This window comes from Rhinatrema bivittatum, chromosome 17 (assembly GCF_901001135.1).
Source record: "Rhinatrema bivittatum chromosome 17, aRhiBiv1.1, whole genome shotgun sequence".
Lineage (NCBI taxonomy): Eukaryota > Metazoa > Chordata > Amphibia > Gymnophiona > Rhinatrematidae > Rhinatrema > Rhinatrema bivittatum.
The window spans coordinates 31,940,691-31,959,346 of NC_042631.1; the positions used below are offsets into that span (position 1 = coordinate 31,940,691).

At 42.3% G+C, this 18,656-nt stretch overlaps 2 protein-coding genes across 6 annotated transcripts in view; one reads left to right on the forward strand and one right to left on the reverse strand.

The window, feature by feature from the left end:
- Positions 1-16,523, reverse strand: part of DDB1 (damage specific DNA binding protein 1) — a 54,366-nt gene extending 37,843 nt beyond the window's left edge. The window contains exons 1-4 of the mRNA XM_029583186.1: positions 16,301-16,523; positions 4,746-4,894; positions 4,521-4,637; positions 700-921 (exon numbers count right to left, since the gene is read on the reverse strand). Of these exons, the coding sequence (XP_029439046.1) occupies positions 700-921; positions 4,521-4,637; positions 4,746-4,894; positions 16,301-16,361 (549 nt within the window). The 5' untranslated portion in view covers positions 16,362-16,523. The remainder of the gene's footprint in view (positions 1-699; positions 922-4,520; positions 4,638-4,745; positions 4,895-16,300) is intronic.
- Positions 16,524-16,553: 30 nt separating this feature from the next.
- Positions 16,554-18,656, forward strand: part of TKFC (triokinase and FMN cyclase) — a 41,129-nt gene continuing 39,026 nt past the window's right edge. The window contains exon 1 of one of the 5 annotated variants that reach the window (XM_029583190.1): positions 16,554-16,683. Coding sequence is in view for 2 of the 5 variants with exons in the window: in XM_029583193.1 (XP_029439053.1) it covers positions 16,678-16,683 (6 nt within the window). In the remaining 3 variants the exon portion in view is untranslated. Of the gene's footprint in view, positions 16,816-17,350; positions 17,457-18,656 lie in introns of those variants that run through there. The other 4 variants (XM_029583193.1, XM_029583188.1, XM_029583194.1 and 1 more) reach the window with 4 other exon arrangements.

The window sequence follows — 18,656 nt, forward strand, 5'->3', positions numbered from 1 at the left end:
TTGAGTTTAGAACAGAAAACGGAGACTGAGGGGGCGTCCTAAACAGTATGTACTACAGGGAGGGTGCAAGTAATGAAAAAAAGCACAAAAATGAGGGACTGCTTGTTTCATACAGAGTAGTGTGTATGCTCCCACCGGAACTCCGCCAAGAACCATGCCTTCCGACATTCAAAAAGAAGCTAAAGACTTGGCTATTCACTCAAGCTTTCCCTGAGAGCTAAAATCTGGTGAAGCGACAGACGATATACCTACCTCTGTACATATGTTCCTGATTTATGGTTCCTGATTTATGGTTCACAGTTACATTTAATTGAGTTTATGAAAGTTCTCTTTTAATAGTTTTCCTGTATACTTGTGTTAATGTATTCTGCCTTGAGGCGACTGTTTTAATGTATTTCCGCCCTGGAGGCGACTGTTCAGTTCCTTGTAAACCGGTGCGATATGTATTCTTTACAGGAACATCGGTATATAAAAATTAAAAATAAATAAATAAATAGTGTGTGAGATTTACGGCAGAACAAACACGGGGGGCGGGGGGCTAGTGTCCTTAGTCTGCTGGTCTTAAAACCAATTGGAGCAAAAAGCTTTCTACAAGACTTCTTCTACCTACACCTCTCTCACAGGCCAAAGCCAGCAGAGCTTCTGTTAGATAATTCACCCCGCCCTATGCAGAGTAACGAATCTGGTGTTCACTGGTACCTGGTAGACAAAACAGATGGTGGGAGCCTGGCAGCCATAGAGGAACTTCACGTCAATGACCTGCAGCTCTTCTAGTCTGATGTTAAAGGCTTTTAACTCCTTGTTGTCCCGATCAAGGGGGATGACCTTGAAGAGCCCATCGTAGAGACGCAGCCCAATCATGCGGCATTCTGGATCAATGATGCCAATGATGCCTGTCTCTGAGGGACGACCAATGCGATCCTGAAATGGGAGGGAGAGAGAGAATACAGTTGAAAATGCACAGCAAATGGTTGTGCTCCTCCTCGTGCCTTCACGATGTCAGAGGGAGAGAGATCACCCAAAAACAGGGCTGCACTGGCCCTTTCTGTGCCCTGGTGCAGCCCCTATAGGAAAATTGGTTCTTACCTGCTAATTTTCGTTCCTGTCTAGACAAGTGGGTTTTGCATCCCTACCAACAGATGGAGGCAGGGAACAAAAATCTTTGAGGCACTGCTAAGTAAAAGAGTGCAACCTGCAGTCCCCCAGTATTTCTTTATTTCCAGCAGATGGTAGAGATGCAAACCTGCAGTCTAACAAAAGAGAAGAAAGGAGAAAAGCTGGTGGAGGCTCCCGGAGGTGTTAGGCTCCTTCATGGACCCTCCCCTTCAGGTGGAGCAGGGTGACCAGCGGGTTGGAAACCCCTGACTGGTGTTTCGTCTTTGTCTGGCCAGAGGTCCTGATAGCCAGGGAACTGCTTCCCTCAGGATCTTCGAGGTCCCCTCCAGAGAGGTCTTTAGTCAGTGGAGGAGAGGTCTGGGTCCATTAGTCACCTCAAAACGGGCGATTCGGGTACTGGAGGCCTTCCTTCCCTGGTTCAGAGGCAGGATGGTTCAGGTCTTCTTGGATAATGCGACGGCAGTGGCATACATCAACCGGCAAAGCGGGACGAATTGTCAGGCAGTGGCTCTGGAAGCTTGACAGTTGTTTGTTTGGGTGGCTCTCCATATAGAGGGAATAGTGGCTTCTCATGTCGCACATGTGGACTATTTGTAGGCAGATTTCCTCAGCAGGCAGCAGTTGGATCTTGGGGGGGGGGGGGGGGGGGGGAATTGTCCCCAGATGCGTGGAATCGCATTTGTGCTAGATGGGGCATTCCCCAGTTGGATCTAATGGCAATGAGGGCCAAAGTCAAGATGGTGAGGTTTTTCAGTTGCAGACGAGAGGTAGGCGCAGTGGGGCTGGATGCTCTTGCGTGTCCTTGGTTGACGGGGATACTTCTGTACATGTTTCCTCTGTGGTCACTTGTCTGGTGAGTTCTGCGGTGATTAGAGTTATATTCAGGGTCGGAGTTGCTGATGGTGCCGGAGTGGCCATGGAGCCCATGGTTCACGGATCTGGTGCATCTCTCAGTAGTCAGGCCCCTCAGGTGGGTCCAATCTGCCACGCCTGCTTTCGGCAAGGTCCCATATTTTCCAATCAGGAGGATAACTTCTGTCTTGTAGCCTGACTTTTGAAAGGTGGCAATTATGTCTGAAAGGATATTTGGAACAGGTCATTTCTAAGCTGCTCCAGGCTCAGAAACCCTCCATATCTCTGGTGTATGTCAGGGTTTGGAGAGTCTTTGTGTCTTGGTGCCTCCCTCAGCGATTGGATTCTCTGTCTGTGGCCTTTCCTCAGATCCTAGCCTTTCCTGCAAGAGATTGTCTAGGGTCTAGCTATAGTTCCCTCTGCGAATAGATATCCATTTTGGGTTCCCTTAGGGGTTAGTTGTGGGAGATCTTTAGCCTCCCATCCTGATGTGGTTCGATTGCAGAAGTGGGTCAAGCATTTGCGGCCTCCGGTGCAGAAGACACTGTGGAGCATTCTTTGAGCCTTTGGGAAGGGCGACATTGAAGGATCTGACATTGAAGACAGTGTTTCTGGTGGCTATATGTTCTGCCAGGTGGATTTCGGAGTTGCAGGCAATGTCATGCAAGGACCCTTTCCTGCAAATTTCTAATGACAGGGTTATGTTGTGGATGGTCTCTCTGTTTTTGCAGAAGGTGGTGTCCTCTTTTCATGTCACTCAGACAGTAAATCTTCCGGCGTTTCTCTCCAGGAGAGATAGTTGCATCTTTTGGATGTTCTGTGGACTCTGTTGTGGTATTTGGAGGTTATTAATTCTTTTCAGCAGTTAGATCACCTTTGTGTTTGGTGGCTCGAAGAAAGGAGATAAGGCCTCAAAGGCCACGATTTCTCGTTGGCTGAAGGTGGTCATTTGCTCTCCTTATATTTGTGAGGGGTGCAAGATTCCAGTGGAGCTGAAAGCGCATTCTACTAGAGTGCAGGCGGCCTCTTGGGCAGAGTGTCAATTGTTATCTCCTCAGGAGATTTGTCGAGTAGCGGTGTGGTCTTCACTTCATAATTTTACCAGGCATTACCATTTGGACGTTGAGATTTTAATCCAAGCCTTTTTTTCTTAATGTTAAATTCCCATACAAACACATTCTGCCTGTTAAGGACCAAACCACTCTGAGTTAGAATAAGGTCAGAATTGGGTGGAATTAGCTGACAGCTTTTTATTTTTGTTTTTTTTTTGTCCAAATAACACTTTGGCCTGTCAGTTTCTCCTGCATTTACTAGGGGAGGAAAACAGATAAAAGCCCGGTGGAGCTTCCATGAAGAGAGAATACACACCCCACAGGATGATGTGTAAGCTCTCACTCCCCTCTTCAGAAGACTTTTGGGTCTCTTAGTTTGTAAACCCAGGAAAGCAGATCTTTATCAAGAACTGGGGACTGCAAGTCTTTTCCAATGCTCCCAGAGTTCCTGGTAAACCGGATCTCTCTGATTTAAGGACTTTCTTGTTATCTCTCAAAATGACAGCTACCACTATAGATACTTTCTTACTATCTCATATGGGACCAGGCACTACAAATTCCCCAGATGGAGAGGCCTGATGATTAGCTTGACAGACCAGGAACAACAAGATCCAAGTTCAAGTCTCACTTCGGCTACTGGCGCTAGCTAAAACCTTAGGCAAGTTATTACCTCAGGTACTCACTTAGACTTTAAGCTCTTCCAGGCCAGGAGTCATTGCTGCATAGTAGTTTGGTTTAAGACACCACTTAAAATGTCACTTATAAAAACAATATAAATTGAATTTCTCTTTGAACCATTGTCAGATGTAGCAGAACAGCTTTCTTGATATTTGTAAGTTCAGCAAGAAGAGCTTGTGAATCTCAGCTTTCTTTAGAAATTGCATCTTGGCTTTTTGCTCCTTTGTGTCTGTGAGGGAAAAAAGCTTAGTGAATCAGGCCAAAGATTGGCTGAACCAGAATTAACAGATAAGAAATTCTTCCTCTGTGTAACTATGCAAATTTGCCTGAATATTTTTAAAAGCGCGGGTAATGGTATCACTGCTTCACTTGCCTCAATACATTTATTCACATCACTTCATAATCTACTTACAGCGGGTTTTTCTGGGTGCTGATCCCCACTCTGCTTGGTTTCTGAGACTCCACCTACCTCCCTTTCTCCATCAGCACACACTATGATACTGTAGAGTTCACTTACCTGCATATGTGAGCACATATTATAATGTCAGTGTTGCTGCTGCCCTGATTGAGTCACAATGGCACTAGGCAATCTGCTTACCTGCATGTTTCTGCTGCCTTAGTCCATTTACCAACACATTTCCATGGACATGGTTTATGATCTCAATTCCCAATCTGCTTACCCACACATTTTCATGGGCACGGGTTATACCATTCCACAACTTACCTGCATGTTTCTACTGGCACAAGATATGGTATTCAACAACTCATTTACCTCACATTTCTGTGGACTTGAGTTATGATAACATCCTACAGCACGCTTACCTGTACATTTCCATGAGCACGAGTTATGATATCGATACTGTCCCCACTTTGCTTATACTCCAGGATACAGGCATTGTACTTGGCTGTGAGAACAAACAGCAGGTCCTTGTTTTCTCCCTAAAGAGACAAAACCATTCATGAATCTGACAGCACCAACTATAACTGCTATTCTCGGACATAAAAGATCCAACTTGAAGACCTGAAAATAAGTGCCTCTCTGCATACCTTTGGTCGGAAGAGCTCCATGACAGCAATCTTGCCATACATTCCCACCTCCTTGACTGGACGCAGGCCCTCTGCAGTGACCACATAGATCTCAAGTCGAGTGTTCTTTGCAATCAGCAGGTTTAAGTCCTCGGCAGAGGTAAAATGTCCTGAAACAATGCAAGGAGAAGAGGAAACTCACCCTGAATGTTGAAACTCAGTACAAACAAAAGGTAAGAGAAACTTGGTCCATGAAGTCACACCTTACACAATCCTAGGATGACACACACACACTGTTTTTAAATGGCCTCTAGCCAATATATTCTGGTACTGGTGGTTCCTACACCTCTCAAAAAGACAAGCTGAGCTTAAACTACTCCATTAAATGAAGTCCAAAGATTATTTTTATTATATGGGAGTCAGGAAGATTTAACAGAAACTGATCCATATTCTACAAGTGACAAGTATTAACTGGTCAGCAAATTCAGAATACAATGAGTAGACCAGAATTCAAGGACTCTGTTTCAGAAGAAAACAATACCCTAAGGAAGATGATAGTTTATTAAGGTACGTTGAAAATTAGCCAACAAGGTTGATATTCAAAAGAATTGTTTGGCTAAATTTGGGGTTTAGCTGGGTAAATCTTACCTATTCAAAATTCTCTCCCTTCCCCCCCTTTACCCAGCTAAATGTGTGCAAATAAAACTGCTATGCACACAAGTTTAGCTGGGTAAGAAAAGGGAGCAGGGCGAAGTGGGCTGTCTAAACTTAGCCGGATAGCATGATATTCAGCACTGCCCGGCTACATCTGTGCAGACGACTCTGCCCACACAAATACCTGTTCTAAATCTACCGCACAAACTTTGTGAGGGTAGATTTAGCTGGATATTCAGCAGTAACGTTTGGCAGGTTGGGTGCCACTGAATATCTGGCTATAGATAACAGAGTTTTATAGTACATGAGTTTTCAAGAATACACAGCTCATCTCTTCAGGAGTAATCTAAGTCCACTAAGATTCCAGTTTTCCCCAAGAACCAATAAGGCTACTAGTATGGCATTTAGCTAGCAGTAAAAATTAACTTTGTATTCCTGGTGCAAGAAAATTAAAGTAGCAAATTTCAAAAATAAAGAAAATTTGCCCTTGTTTATATTGCAACCACTAAGAACCAGCCACAAGGGGAAAAAGCAGATCGTTTTAGAGGCTTCACCGATTTTACCTTTAAAGCTAGTAAAAATATGTCAAATGATACTTTTTGTGTGTGAACGTCAAAGAACGTACTATGGGGAGACCATGTCTTTCCATGGCTGTCTGTCTATCTGCATCCTAAAACGATGAGGCAGACCAGGAAGCATGCATGGCACAAAGAATGCATCGCAACCTCTGCGTATTCCAAAAAGGACTGCACCGATCCAAACTTGTTTTCTGAATGACTTAAATTACTGCAACGACTTAAAAATAACTCCTGCAATGACCAGTGATTTTGGAGGAGTTTTACGAAAGACTGGAATGTGTTCCTTAGTTTCCTTGCTTTGTTCTATAATATATAATAAAATTGCTAGCTTACTTGAAGGATACCTAAGAGGCAAGCTTGCAAACATTCAGTGGTCATCAAAATATTGATCCGGCTCCCCCCTGGAAATGACTACAAGACTGCCAAACCTCAGAGAGATTTCTCCTATTATGGTGCTGTTGATTAAGAAATGAAATAGCATTTATCCTATTTTTAGCGCTATGGTTCCAAAAAAAGCCGTAAAAACAAAATTCATCCAAGATAAAAATGTACCCGTGTCCAAACTGAAAAACCTGCTGAGCAGTTACGACAACATCTTTTAAAAAGTCTCCGAGTTCTTGGTTATAAAATTTTGCGTAGGCTTTCACAGAGACTGAACAAGCGATGCAAGCTGTGTAAGATGAGCGGCCTGTACGGATATTCACACCCCCCCGCATTTCTACTTTCTTGCCAGAAATTTAAGAGCAATCCTGTAATCTTCCCAGCAGGAACCTGCCATGCAGCAGCTTCTCAGACAACCCAAAGTAAATCATCTCACCTGCTAGCTGCAGGGGAGAAATTCTTATTCACAGGAGCTGCTCTAGCATTTTTCCTGCTCTTGTTCCCTTGCTTTCTGGTCCCTAGCCCAGGGCGTCACCTAGACAGACCATGTCGGGGGCAGTGGGCCTCAGAGCTTCTGTGATCTTTTTGCTTATGTTCATGCCTTTCTGGAAGGAAATCCATGAGCTCATTTGGAAAGTCCTTAAAATTAAGCTTCCCTGGGAGCCTTCTGTTTTCCTAATTGGGTTGCTGGGGGATGCTATTTCCCGCTCTCTACTGAGCTCTCTGGGGACAGGGAAAGCCACACAGTGCCTGAATGCAATCCATTTTGAAGTGGCAAAAAGCGGAATATAAATAAACAAACAGACTAGTGCTTGAGGCCCAAGGTGAAATTGAAGCACACTGGAAGAGATCCAAGTCGCCAACTATGAAAATTTGGTTTAAAAGAGTTTGGAATGTTTATTACATGGACAAATTGACGGCACTACATCATAACCGTAATGTGAAAACTGATGCCGTTTGGAAGCCATTTCCGAATTATAATTTCTCTGATTTTCTCTAGAACTTTCCTTTGTGCATTTGCTATGTGAAGTATTACTGGTTTAAACTACTTAATATCCTTGCAGGAAGGTACATCTAGTGTAGAACATGTAAATATTGGTAAGAGTCAGAGTGAGGCAGTCGATATTCCTCTCTCAGGTCAGAAAAACTAATTATTTTTCCCCTCTGAGAAAAACTGATCACATCTCCATAAGCCTACTTCTTGTCATCCCTGAAAGACTATTTTATTTATTTATTTCCATGCACTTCTATACCGCAATATCATAGAATATCAGTGCAGTTTACAATCTTAAAAGCACTTACTTAAAAATTAACATAAAAACCACAGAACAACCAGCTTGAACTAATGCCAGTCCCAGGGGGAAGGCGTTATTAAATCTAATTGGAGACCTACGAGACATAGCTCTTGTAAGCATCAAGTTAGAGTTTCACATTAGTCCAAGTTTGTAAAATTAGTCTGATGAAAGGGATACAAATATTCAGTATTATCCTATCTCAGAGGTAAGCAGACTTTCTGAGCTGCAGCCACCTTCCTTTCATGATATTTATTTATTTATTTATTTTTATTTATTAAGGCTTTTATATACCGACTTTCTTGATACAAATCAAATCAATTCGGTTTACAATGAACTAAGTAGAATATACAATTAACCAATCAACAAGAGATACAGAGCATACAGTTACATTATAACAAGGAAGCCTTAACCCTCCAAGATGGGTTATTATATATATGTATAAGTGTGGATATACATGTAGACACACACACACACATACGTATGTGAAGGGTATTCACCAGGCAGTCACACTGCCAACCAGTGGCTCAAAGTTCCCATTTTGTTTCTCTTCAAGTTGCTGAAAGGTGTACATTCTCAAATACACGGGTACAGAGGCAGACATCCCGCACCCAGAGAAACAGACAGACACACGGGCCAATGTAATAAAGTGCGCTGAAGCTGCCACAGGTTTGTATGCACGTTTTCCTGCGCAAAGCCCTATACAGGTATGTAATGAGGGTTTTGAGTAAGGGGGAAAAAAGCACGTACAAGCGCGTTTACAGACCTGCGGTTTTTCTGTGCGAGTACATGCTAATGGCATGCAAAGAAGGCGATTATCTATTTACGGGCAATGCAGGAAGATTGGGTTAGTGTCGGTTTTTTTAATGTGGGTTTTTAGCGCCTGGGTCAGGGCAGGAGGTAGTGAAAGAACCGGTGTGGAGACCGTTTTTTTTAATGATTTTGCAGGTCAGCCAAGCTGTGCATGGGACAGGTAGAGAGGAGGCAGCTTCTCAATGAGGCAGAATCGCTGATCTGCATTTTCACACTCTTGCCAGCGGTCGGAGTCCAATCATGAAGGTGTTAGATATTGCTCTACACAACTTCACATCGACCTCTGGACCTCGAATTTATTTATTTATTTATTTTTAAGGCTTTTGTCCAGAGAATCAATTGCAGATGGTCACACGCTGATGGGTGTCAGCGCGGGTTTCTGCACGGATGTCTACGCATTTTACTATATAGGGCCATGAGAACACTTTACTGCGTGCATGTCGCGTATGTTTGATGTGTGCGGATTTTACGCACATATCTAATTAGCATACGCGGCCGTTATTACATCCGCCGCTTTTTGCCGCGTGTGCCAAAAAAATCCACACAGAAAAATCAACGCGGATTTCAGTGCAGGTCTTATTGTAATTGGCCCCATAGTTAGCTGAAAGTCAGACAAGCGCAGAGAGACAAAGTCACCCCAAAACAAGAACAGACATCCCACAGAGAAACAGGCATAGAGACATAGGAATACCACGCTTAGAAAGGGAGAGACACACACTACCCTCAGAAAGAAGACAGACACAGAGAGCCACAGACACAACACATCCAGACAGCCTAACAGAGAGAGAGAGACAGGCAGACAGAGCACATCACACACAGAGATATAGACTACACACACAAAGCACATCAAAAGGCACATACTCCACACCACAACCAGACACATAGGCCAAACACCACAATAGTAAGAGATGGAAATTTTCTTTTTAAAAACATAGGTGCCAGTCAACATTTTTCAGGAGCTGAATAAAACTCCATCCCACCCTGCTCAATTTTTATTTTGCTTTTGTATTGCTTTCACTAATTTTTCCTATTTTTCTCTCTATTTTTGTGTTTTTTGTAGTTTGCTCGTCTTTTTTAATTCTCTCATGTTTTTTGCATTTATCCTCCCTTCCAACTGCTTGCTCTCTGGCATCTTTGCCCATTCCTCTCCCCTATCTCATCCCTTCTCTTCCCCTTGGCAGGCAACAGCTGTGATTCTCTCTCCCCAAGTAAGGACCAGGCAGCAGCAGGAGCTCCTCTCGGGCTGAGGCTTGAGGGTGGCAGGTCTTCCTGGATTATGAACACACCGCAGTGGCTCTTCCCATGTCTGCCGCAGAGTAAGTGGCTTCTGCCCTGGGCTCACCACCTCTCTCTAGCCCACTGAAAGAGTCTCAGGGCTAAGCCATGGCAAGCTTACAATGATTCAAAAAATTCAAATGAAGGACAAAAATAACCTCTCTCACAATCAAATCATAAACAATAAAAGAGAAAGGAATTGCATAATTTATATAACAAATACTTACAAAAGCTTACAAAGTATTAAAGGTACAATACATAATCATCGCTGGATCATGTCCCCTTCTAAAATCTTACTAAAAACATCCACCAACATTCACACCCATTCATACAAGTCTCTCCATACTATATACATATAAAATTCAGTAATTTATACCACAAATTTTATAAAAAGAGAAATTCGGCATTTGTGTTACATGGAAGTTTGGCTTTGCTCCGCTTGATACTGTTAAAGCCCCGTGGCTCTCCGGGCATAGAAAAATGTATTTAACAGAATGACAAAGCCGTACTGGACTTTGAAAGATTCCTTTTTGCTATGTGAATTGGCATCCAATATGTTCATTGGTATTTGGAATTTTCCCCCTGATGAAGCCCTCGGTTAGAGGGTGAAACAAAAGAATTCTTTGTCGGGAATGTAAGGGACTAGAGATTCCGTCGTTACAAGGAAGCTCTTCATATATTATAAATATCGTCCAACAAGGTCCCATGTGACAATATACATTGAGAGGACAGCTAAATAACCGACTTTTAACACATCTTTAATCACACTTTGAGTATTTATAATACGATTTTGTCATTTCTTAAGATTTTGTATCATACCCACTTCTGAAAGGTTCCCTCTGCTCATACATTGCGACTGTTGACAGTTCCATTCTTTAAACCACTTCATCTACCAGAAACCAGATCAAGGGTGTCCTCCACTGACACGCCGTCTGTTTGGAACACTCTGCCATATAGGAAAGCAGCTATCTTACCTTCCATTAAGAAATTAAAAACTGTTATTTAACTCTGCTTATTCCTGTTAGAAAGGGCTTTTGTCTTGTGTGTGCTCCGCTAAGATCTCAGCAGAGCACAACATAAAACAATACATCAGTTAAAATAAAAGCAGATACATATTAGCAGACAAATAAAGTTAATTTTCTGCAAGACCTTGAACAAAAACTGCCAGTGCACTCCGTTGAAAGCATTTTCTGCGCCCACCAATAACTTTGAAGGTGAATGCTTCTCCTTATCATCCAAATTGCATTGAGAATTTTCTGTATATTGTCAGATGCTTGGTGATATGGAATAAATCCTGCCTGGTTAGAATCCACTAAAAATGGCAAATCACAAGGCAGCCTAATAGCCAAGATTTTTGCAAGAATTTGAATATCAGTATTTAAAAGTGACATCTGCCTACAGGATCCACACTGTTCTATCTTTCCCCTCCTTAGGTATCATGGAGATTGCTGCTCTATACATAGAGAGAGAGAGAGAGAGAGAAAGAGAGAGAGTTAAACAGCGAAGTGATTGGTTTCACCAAAAGTCCTTTATAGAAGGTGGGACCTAAACCATCTAAACCCAAACCTTTGCCCATTTTTAAAGAAGAAACTGCGCTTAATATTTCCAGTTCTGAAATCTCCCTATCTAAATTTATCCTAACCTCATCCAGAAGCTTAGGCAGGCTGATAGAAGCTAAATAATCTACAATATTATAATGAGCAACACTAGCATCTTGAATACAAATTCTTGTCTTATTCTCTCACTATCAGATGTAAAGATTCCTAAGGAATTCCCAGTTCTGGTTCTATTCATTTGATTTATTTGGACACATAACTTGAATGCAAATAGTTTGCTTGCTTTTTTTCCCATATTCAGAATATTGTTGCTTCATCTGCAATAGTTGGAAATTAATCCAGTCCGCAAATAAGAAAAACTCAGTTTTCCCAAGCCTCTGAGTCCCTTTTTTTTTTTTTTTTTTTTTTAAATAGAAAGCACTATAAAGCATCCACAAATCACAGGTTTGAAACCATCCCACAAGATCCACTTTACCATTTATTTAAAAAACATTTCTAGACCGCCATTTCCAATGTACTCATCCAAAGCGGATTGCTATATGACATACATAATTAAAAAGTACATAAAAAGATGTACAGATTAAAATGTATGCATCATAAAAATCAATAAAACAGTCTCTCCAATCAAAGGCATGACAAAACAACAGAGACTTAACTGTTTCCTACATTTTAAATAACCTTTGCATAAGAAAAACTGATATCATCTTCAGACTTTTAGACAATCACTTCATCCTTCGAGAGAGATGTATTAAGCCTCCAATATTCCTGGCCCTCCCAAGAGAACATCCAGAAATACTGTTCTTACCATAGCTAATATATTACATTTAGTGATGGGTGGTGACTTCAAAATGACTAACTCCTAATCTGGATAATTCTATAAATGTCTTCAGTTGTGGAAATACGAATAGAAAGAAGCTTAAACAGTTTATGATGGATTTAGGAGTCGGTGCTATCTGGCAAGAGTTGGGATTATACACACTATTCAAAACTATACAACTCTTATTCTTAATAACATTTTGATCTCAGAGATATCGAGGTGCAGAATAAAGGACATTACATGGACGGACCATGCCGCTGTATGGACAGATATGGTGATAGAGAGTATCCTTATGTCTTGTATCTTCCATCAACAACTGTAAAACCCATTTGACATTGCCAGCCTTCCCCAAGATAGACCAACATCTCCTTAATACAAGATAAAAATACCTTTTAAAACCACCCAAGCACATGACAGGTTAGCTCCCAAAAACCATCCCCAACAAACATCCCCCACCCCTCCCAAAAGATATCAAATCATCCTGCAGCCCACTTTCTTCTGTAGCCTATAAGTGGCAGAGGAACAACATACCTGCTGGATGAACCGCAATTCACAATTATTGAAATATCTACTAAAGGAGAACACATCCTCAAAAAAATGAAATAAAATCCGCAGCACCATGCCAAACAAGGGAATGAAGTGCAGCACCTTATTGCACAAATCAGGACCCACGAAGTTCCAAAATCGCCATCATCTCTTTAATGCCTTCGTCAGCCTTTATCAGCTATGCTCAGTGGACCAGAGAGCTTCTTTTAAGCCTTTTTTCTCAATTTTGAACTTGTTGCCATTGGGCTTTCAATGTTTGAAAAGATCCATTAGTATTTGTTGAAATTCTTGCTTTTTTAAAATACCTTCCATGCTTCTTTTGCCATTACCATTTTAGTGCTGCCACAACTCACAGGGAGTAAAAGTCCAACGGGATAATATCATTTATATCATGTTTTCTTTCCTCAATAGGATTGCCCCTTTTTAAATCCCTTCATTTCTATACGTTAATACATGAAATGCCACTGAAATTTCTCTTATTGCCTTCCCAGAGTGTCTTTCTTACTCAGAGAACTTGCAGTAGAAAAAATGTTCTGCTTCAAAGTGAAGTCATGATATTATATATATATATATATATATATATATATATATATATATATATATATATATATATATAATATCCCATGGTAATTTACTCCATTGAGGACACAAAGATCTATGAGCTCTTTTTTTATCTGGGGTGAGGTGGGATGTTATCCAGCTCCTTTTACGAAGTCAAGATTGCCAAGGTTATTATCCGAACAATTGTAATATAGTCATTGTACTCTTTTTTTTTTCCCAGAACACCCTTCAAACTGATATTATTTCTGCAAGAGCAATTGTCAAGATCTTCTATTTTATCCAACAGCTCCTTATATTCAACTTCTCTCTTTTCAATCTCTTTTACCAATTTATCCAAAGTCTCCTCCTGCTTATCCAAACCCACCTCTATAACTTGCAAATAACTTCCTCTCTCATTTAAGTCTCTCTTTAAATCAGAAACCAACTCTTATTTCACTTTTAAAGTCCTTTTTAATTGATGCAGTGTTTTCCTTAAGTTTTGTAAATCATTTCATCAGCTCTGACCTGGTTAAGACTGAGCCCACTATTCTATCAATCTTTTTCCGCATGTGGTCGTCTTCTCCTTCAGGAGCTGCCTCTGCCATCTTGTGCTCCCATGGCTCTTTCATAGCTCCTTTGTTGGCAGCTCAAAAAAAAACCTCTTTAAGTCACCTGACTTCGCCTGCATTTTGTCAAATGTTTGAACTTGCGTTTCATCAAACTTAGGTATATTTTCTGGATCCCAAAGCTCTTCATTTTGTTTAAGTTATCATTTCAGTGAAGCTTTGCAATTAAATGACCATTCCTGCGGGTAACATCACTTCCTCCACTCTTTTATAGGTGCCCTCTCATTCTTCCCCACTTCATTTTCTCCCTGTTCTAGCCTTCTCCCTTCCCTTTTACATTTTAGGTTTTCCTCCTCTTTTACAATGTCATCACCGAGACATGCCTCCTCATCTTATATCATGTTCTCCTCCCACCTCCTCTCCCCTCACGTATTTTAATCTCCTTCTCCTCCTATTCCCATTTTGTTTCTCTTCTCTCCCTTTGTGAATTCTCTCTCCCATTTTGGGCTCCCTCTCACCTGCAACTCCTTTCTGCCATCCTGCCTTCTTCCAATCTGATTAAATCAACTGCGGGGTAAGAAAACGGATGCTCGTATTGAGCCCCATTTTCCTGATGTGCACACATCCACAGTCCTGGGCACACTATGCTTTTCAGTGCTAGGGAAGCACAATTTCTCCCCAGCACGTCAGCTCATTATACTATAGTATCGGGCACCCAGGAGAGGTGGTTGTGCACACATTATGAAAATGGGCGCGCAATATGAGCGCCTGTTTTTAGCACGTGTGATATTGCAGCGGCACTTCAAGGAGGAAGGAAGTTAAAAACAAACAAATGCAAATAGCAAAAATAAAGCAAAATCAATAAAAAAAAGCATAAAAGAATAAAACAGCAAAAAATGTTAAAAGAAAAAATATTTTTCCCTGGTTCCAAACAATGATTGTTGGCACTTACATTTTATAAATATTTTTCTACTCCTGGCCCAACATATCCAAACTCAAGTATTATAAAATGACATCATCTGGGAATAGTCAAAAGTGTTATAGAACAGTGCTTCTCAAGTTGGTCAGGGAATACTCCCTATCCAGTCTGGTTTACAGAATATCCAAAGAATATGGATGAGAGAGATCTGCATACAATGAATGCAATGCTTGGAAATCTCTCTAATGCATAGTCATTGTAGATACCCTGAAAACCTGACTCGCTGGGGGGCACTCCACAACTGGTTTGAGAAACATTGTTATAGAACATGTATCTAATCCCTATCAGTAGATGTATGTCATTATCACAGTTAAATTTACATAGTCTCATAACAAACAGAAATGGGTCAATGTTTGGATCACAATTGAAGGCAGTGGCAGCAGAATCCAGATGGGTTCCAGAGCCCTTTTGAATTGTGATCCTCAAATAGAATTTAAATACATTTTTAATCTGAGCAAGCAATTAATTCCCTGGGATGTCATAGCTTGACTATACATAAATTTCACTAATTGTCAAAGCAAATGTGCAGAAAATGTCTCATTCTCTATTCTACAGCTATACTGGTATCATAGAATGTGCTCATATGCCACACCACTGGCTATGTAGCATTGTAATATAATCATATACCAGTGTAAGTTTTGGATCTTAGAGAGAGACAAAGTCCATATATCGTGTATCATTGAACAACTTTTTTTTTGAGAGAGAGAAAGCTTATCTTTAAAATGTATAGTCTTGCAATAGCCAGAGAACAGCATAAATAGATGTCATTGTGACTGAAAGTAATTTAGCTCCCTACAAACACTTTTTTTAACAATTGCCCAATGTATGTAAGTTTATCCAGCCTGAGCAGAGGCATTTCTGGGGCAAAGATAGGGAGGGGTTTGAAATTATGTGCGTACTTTTAAATTTTATTAAGTGTGCACATTTTCATTAAAAAAAAAAACAAAAAAAACTATGTGGATGATTTAGAGGTGTAGCTTGTACAGTTAGCCAACTTCGGGTACCAGGCACAATATGAATGTTTCCAACAGCCGAGCAGCAGGACTTCCATGCCAGTTTATGTCAAACTACCTTTTTCAGTAACTAGTGTCCTGCAAGTTAGCCGCTCACCTGACTAGATACGGAGAAAAGAACGTGACAGTTGTCCACTCAACCATAACCTTAACTTCAATATGCCCACCTGCTGTGGTGGAGCAGAGTGTGCAGCACTCGGGCTATCCTGACAGTCACAATCCCGATGAGATCACAACTCTTGCTGTGAAGCGCTTCTATGACATAGCAGGTGCTTGGTACTATAAGCCACAGACACCTCTAGCTTGTTTTCATTTAACACTGCCGCCGCTCGAGAAACACAGGAGTGGCTACACAGGGTGGGCCAAACAACTGTAAGTAGGGAGGAAAGCCCTGGCACGGGTAAAGGAATATTGTAAGACTATAGGACTATTTCTTTTAGAATGTATTCAATTCAATGTTTCCTAATTGCCACCTGTAAAATTCTTGTATTTCTTCCTCTTTCCTTGCCCTCCAGTTCTCTCTCAGGCCCCGGTTCGCTCTCCCCCTCCCCACAGCCTCCCGGTACCTGTGACGCAACCATTCACGGCGGTGGGTTTCTGCGCCGTCACCACGTAGTTGTAGGACATGTCGGCGCGTGTCGGGAGCCACCGAAGCGCAAGACCTGATAAATCTCGATAACGAGGAATCCGCGCGCCACGGGCCGCACAAACATAAAGCTGCTCACAAGCTCAGGAAGGGGGTGGGGGGGGTGACGGCTGACAGCGCGCACGCGCACAGAGGGGCCGACGGTCACATGGAAGGCTCGGGCCGGCCTCGATTGAGGAGCGGCTCCGAGAGGCAGGAGGGTAGGTCGTTCCTGATTACCGGGCGTCGCAGCGCCCCCTGGGCCAGTGGAGGTCCCCTTACGTCCATATGGCGGCTTGAAGGCCTCCGACTCTGCCAATGAAGGTAAGTGCAGCCCAAAACTAGAGACAAGAGGGCAGGGCGCTCCTGAGTACTGGGCGCCGCAGCGCCCCCTGGGAATGTGGAGGTTCTGGCGTCGATAAGGCAGCCTAGGGGCTTCCGACTCTGGCAATGAAGGTAAGTCCAGTCCAGACGGTACTGTTGGTCGGGTGGGATATCGGTGCCCGTTAAGGTCCTAGAGAAAACCGCACTCCTATAGGCTGTGATCCGTTTTAAAGGATCACCAGTGATAATGTTCTGGATAAGAAATATATCCGCTTGGTTCTAGCGGCAGATTCCACTCCCCCCACCCCTAATGGGGAAAAGGAAGCAAGTTCCAAAAGGTTCCTGGTTGATGACCTGGCAGGGAATCATCCAGGAAACTGTTGTAGTATCTGCCTTTTGGAGACCTCACAGGTCTATTTTTCAGACTTAACTAGGAAACTTTTAGATTTAGAGAAAATTGTGAGATGGAAATTCCAACAATGGAGGATTTCAGGATTCCCACCCACACCACTAGAACAGTGTTCTTCAGTGTATGGCCCGGGAGCCGGAGGTGGCTCTTGTGACCTCTAATGTGGCACCTGAGTGGTCCACTGCCAATCAATCAATCAATCAATAAATAAATAAATAAATAAACCCAACACCCTGTACATTCTCCTTTCATAATTGAAGACCTCCCAGTAGATGGCTGGAGGATCACTGCAGTGTGCAACAGAGTGGTCACGCCTGAAGGAGTGAATGAAAAATGATCTAAGACAACTTGAGGAGTGATCAAGGTTTGGCAGCTTGTATTCAATACCAAGAAGTGCACAGTCATGCATTTGGGGTGTAGAAATCCAAAAGATATGATAAGGGGGCGAAAGAATGCTGTGCATGTACCGGGAAAGAGACCCTGTGGTGATAGTGATGGATGATCTGAAAGCAGCAAAGCAATGTGACAGGATGGTAGCTAAGACCAGAAGAATGCTGGGCTGCATCGAAATATTGTCCCTGTACATGACATTGGTGAGGCTTCATCTGGAGCACTGTGTTCAGTTCTTGAGACAGGATCAAAGCAGTCCAAAGAAAGACAACCAAAATAGTGTGGGGTATGCATCAAAAGCCAAATGAGACTGAAGGACCTAAATATGTATTCCCGGGAGGAGAGAAGAGATGGGGGGGATATGATATTTAAATGTTTGAAGAGTATAAATGATGCATGGGAATTGAGCTTTTGCCAATGGAAAGAAAGCTATAGAACTAGGATTCATAATATGAAGCTACAAGGGGATAAACTTGGGAACAATGTCAGGAAATATTTCTTCACAGAATGGATGGTGGATGCATGGAATCCCCTTCCAGAAGAGATAGTTAAGATGAGAATTGTAATGGAATTCAAAAGAGCTTGGGATAAATACGTAGGATCCCTAATAGCTAAAGGATGGAAATGAAAATAAGGTAGCCTGCATGGAGCAGCAGTTACCACCCCTTAACAGAATAAAAATGAATGAAAAGAATAAATAAAGCTTGCTGGGCAGACTGGATGGACCACTTGGGTCTTTTTCTGCCGGCATTTAATATGTTACTATTACCTGGTCCTACCGTGAACAGAGAGCCAAAGGAGCAGGGGTAGCCTGGTCCTGCCGATTCCCCCTATTCATGCCAGAGGAACAGTAAACACTGCCCAGCCAGCAACAGGAAGAGCACCACAGGAGGAATGGAGGCACAGAGCTGCAGACTGGCAGTACATGTTTTCAGGGTCTTAGCTGTGGCAAGGGGAGCCAGGGGGCATTGTAATTTGAGAGGAAGTAAGAGAAGGGGTTAGGAACTAAGGAGGGGGCTGGAGGTGGAGGGGTAATGGAACAGGTAAAGCATAGCAGCAGCCGCAGGAGAAGCTACACACCTGCCTGAGTTGGTTGAAGAGTAGCAGGGAAGGAGGGACAGAAAGTGTCAATGGCCAATGGGAGGTTGTGAGAGGGGGGGGAATCCCCTGATCA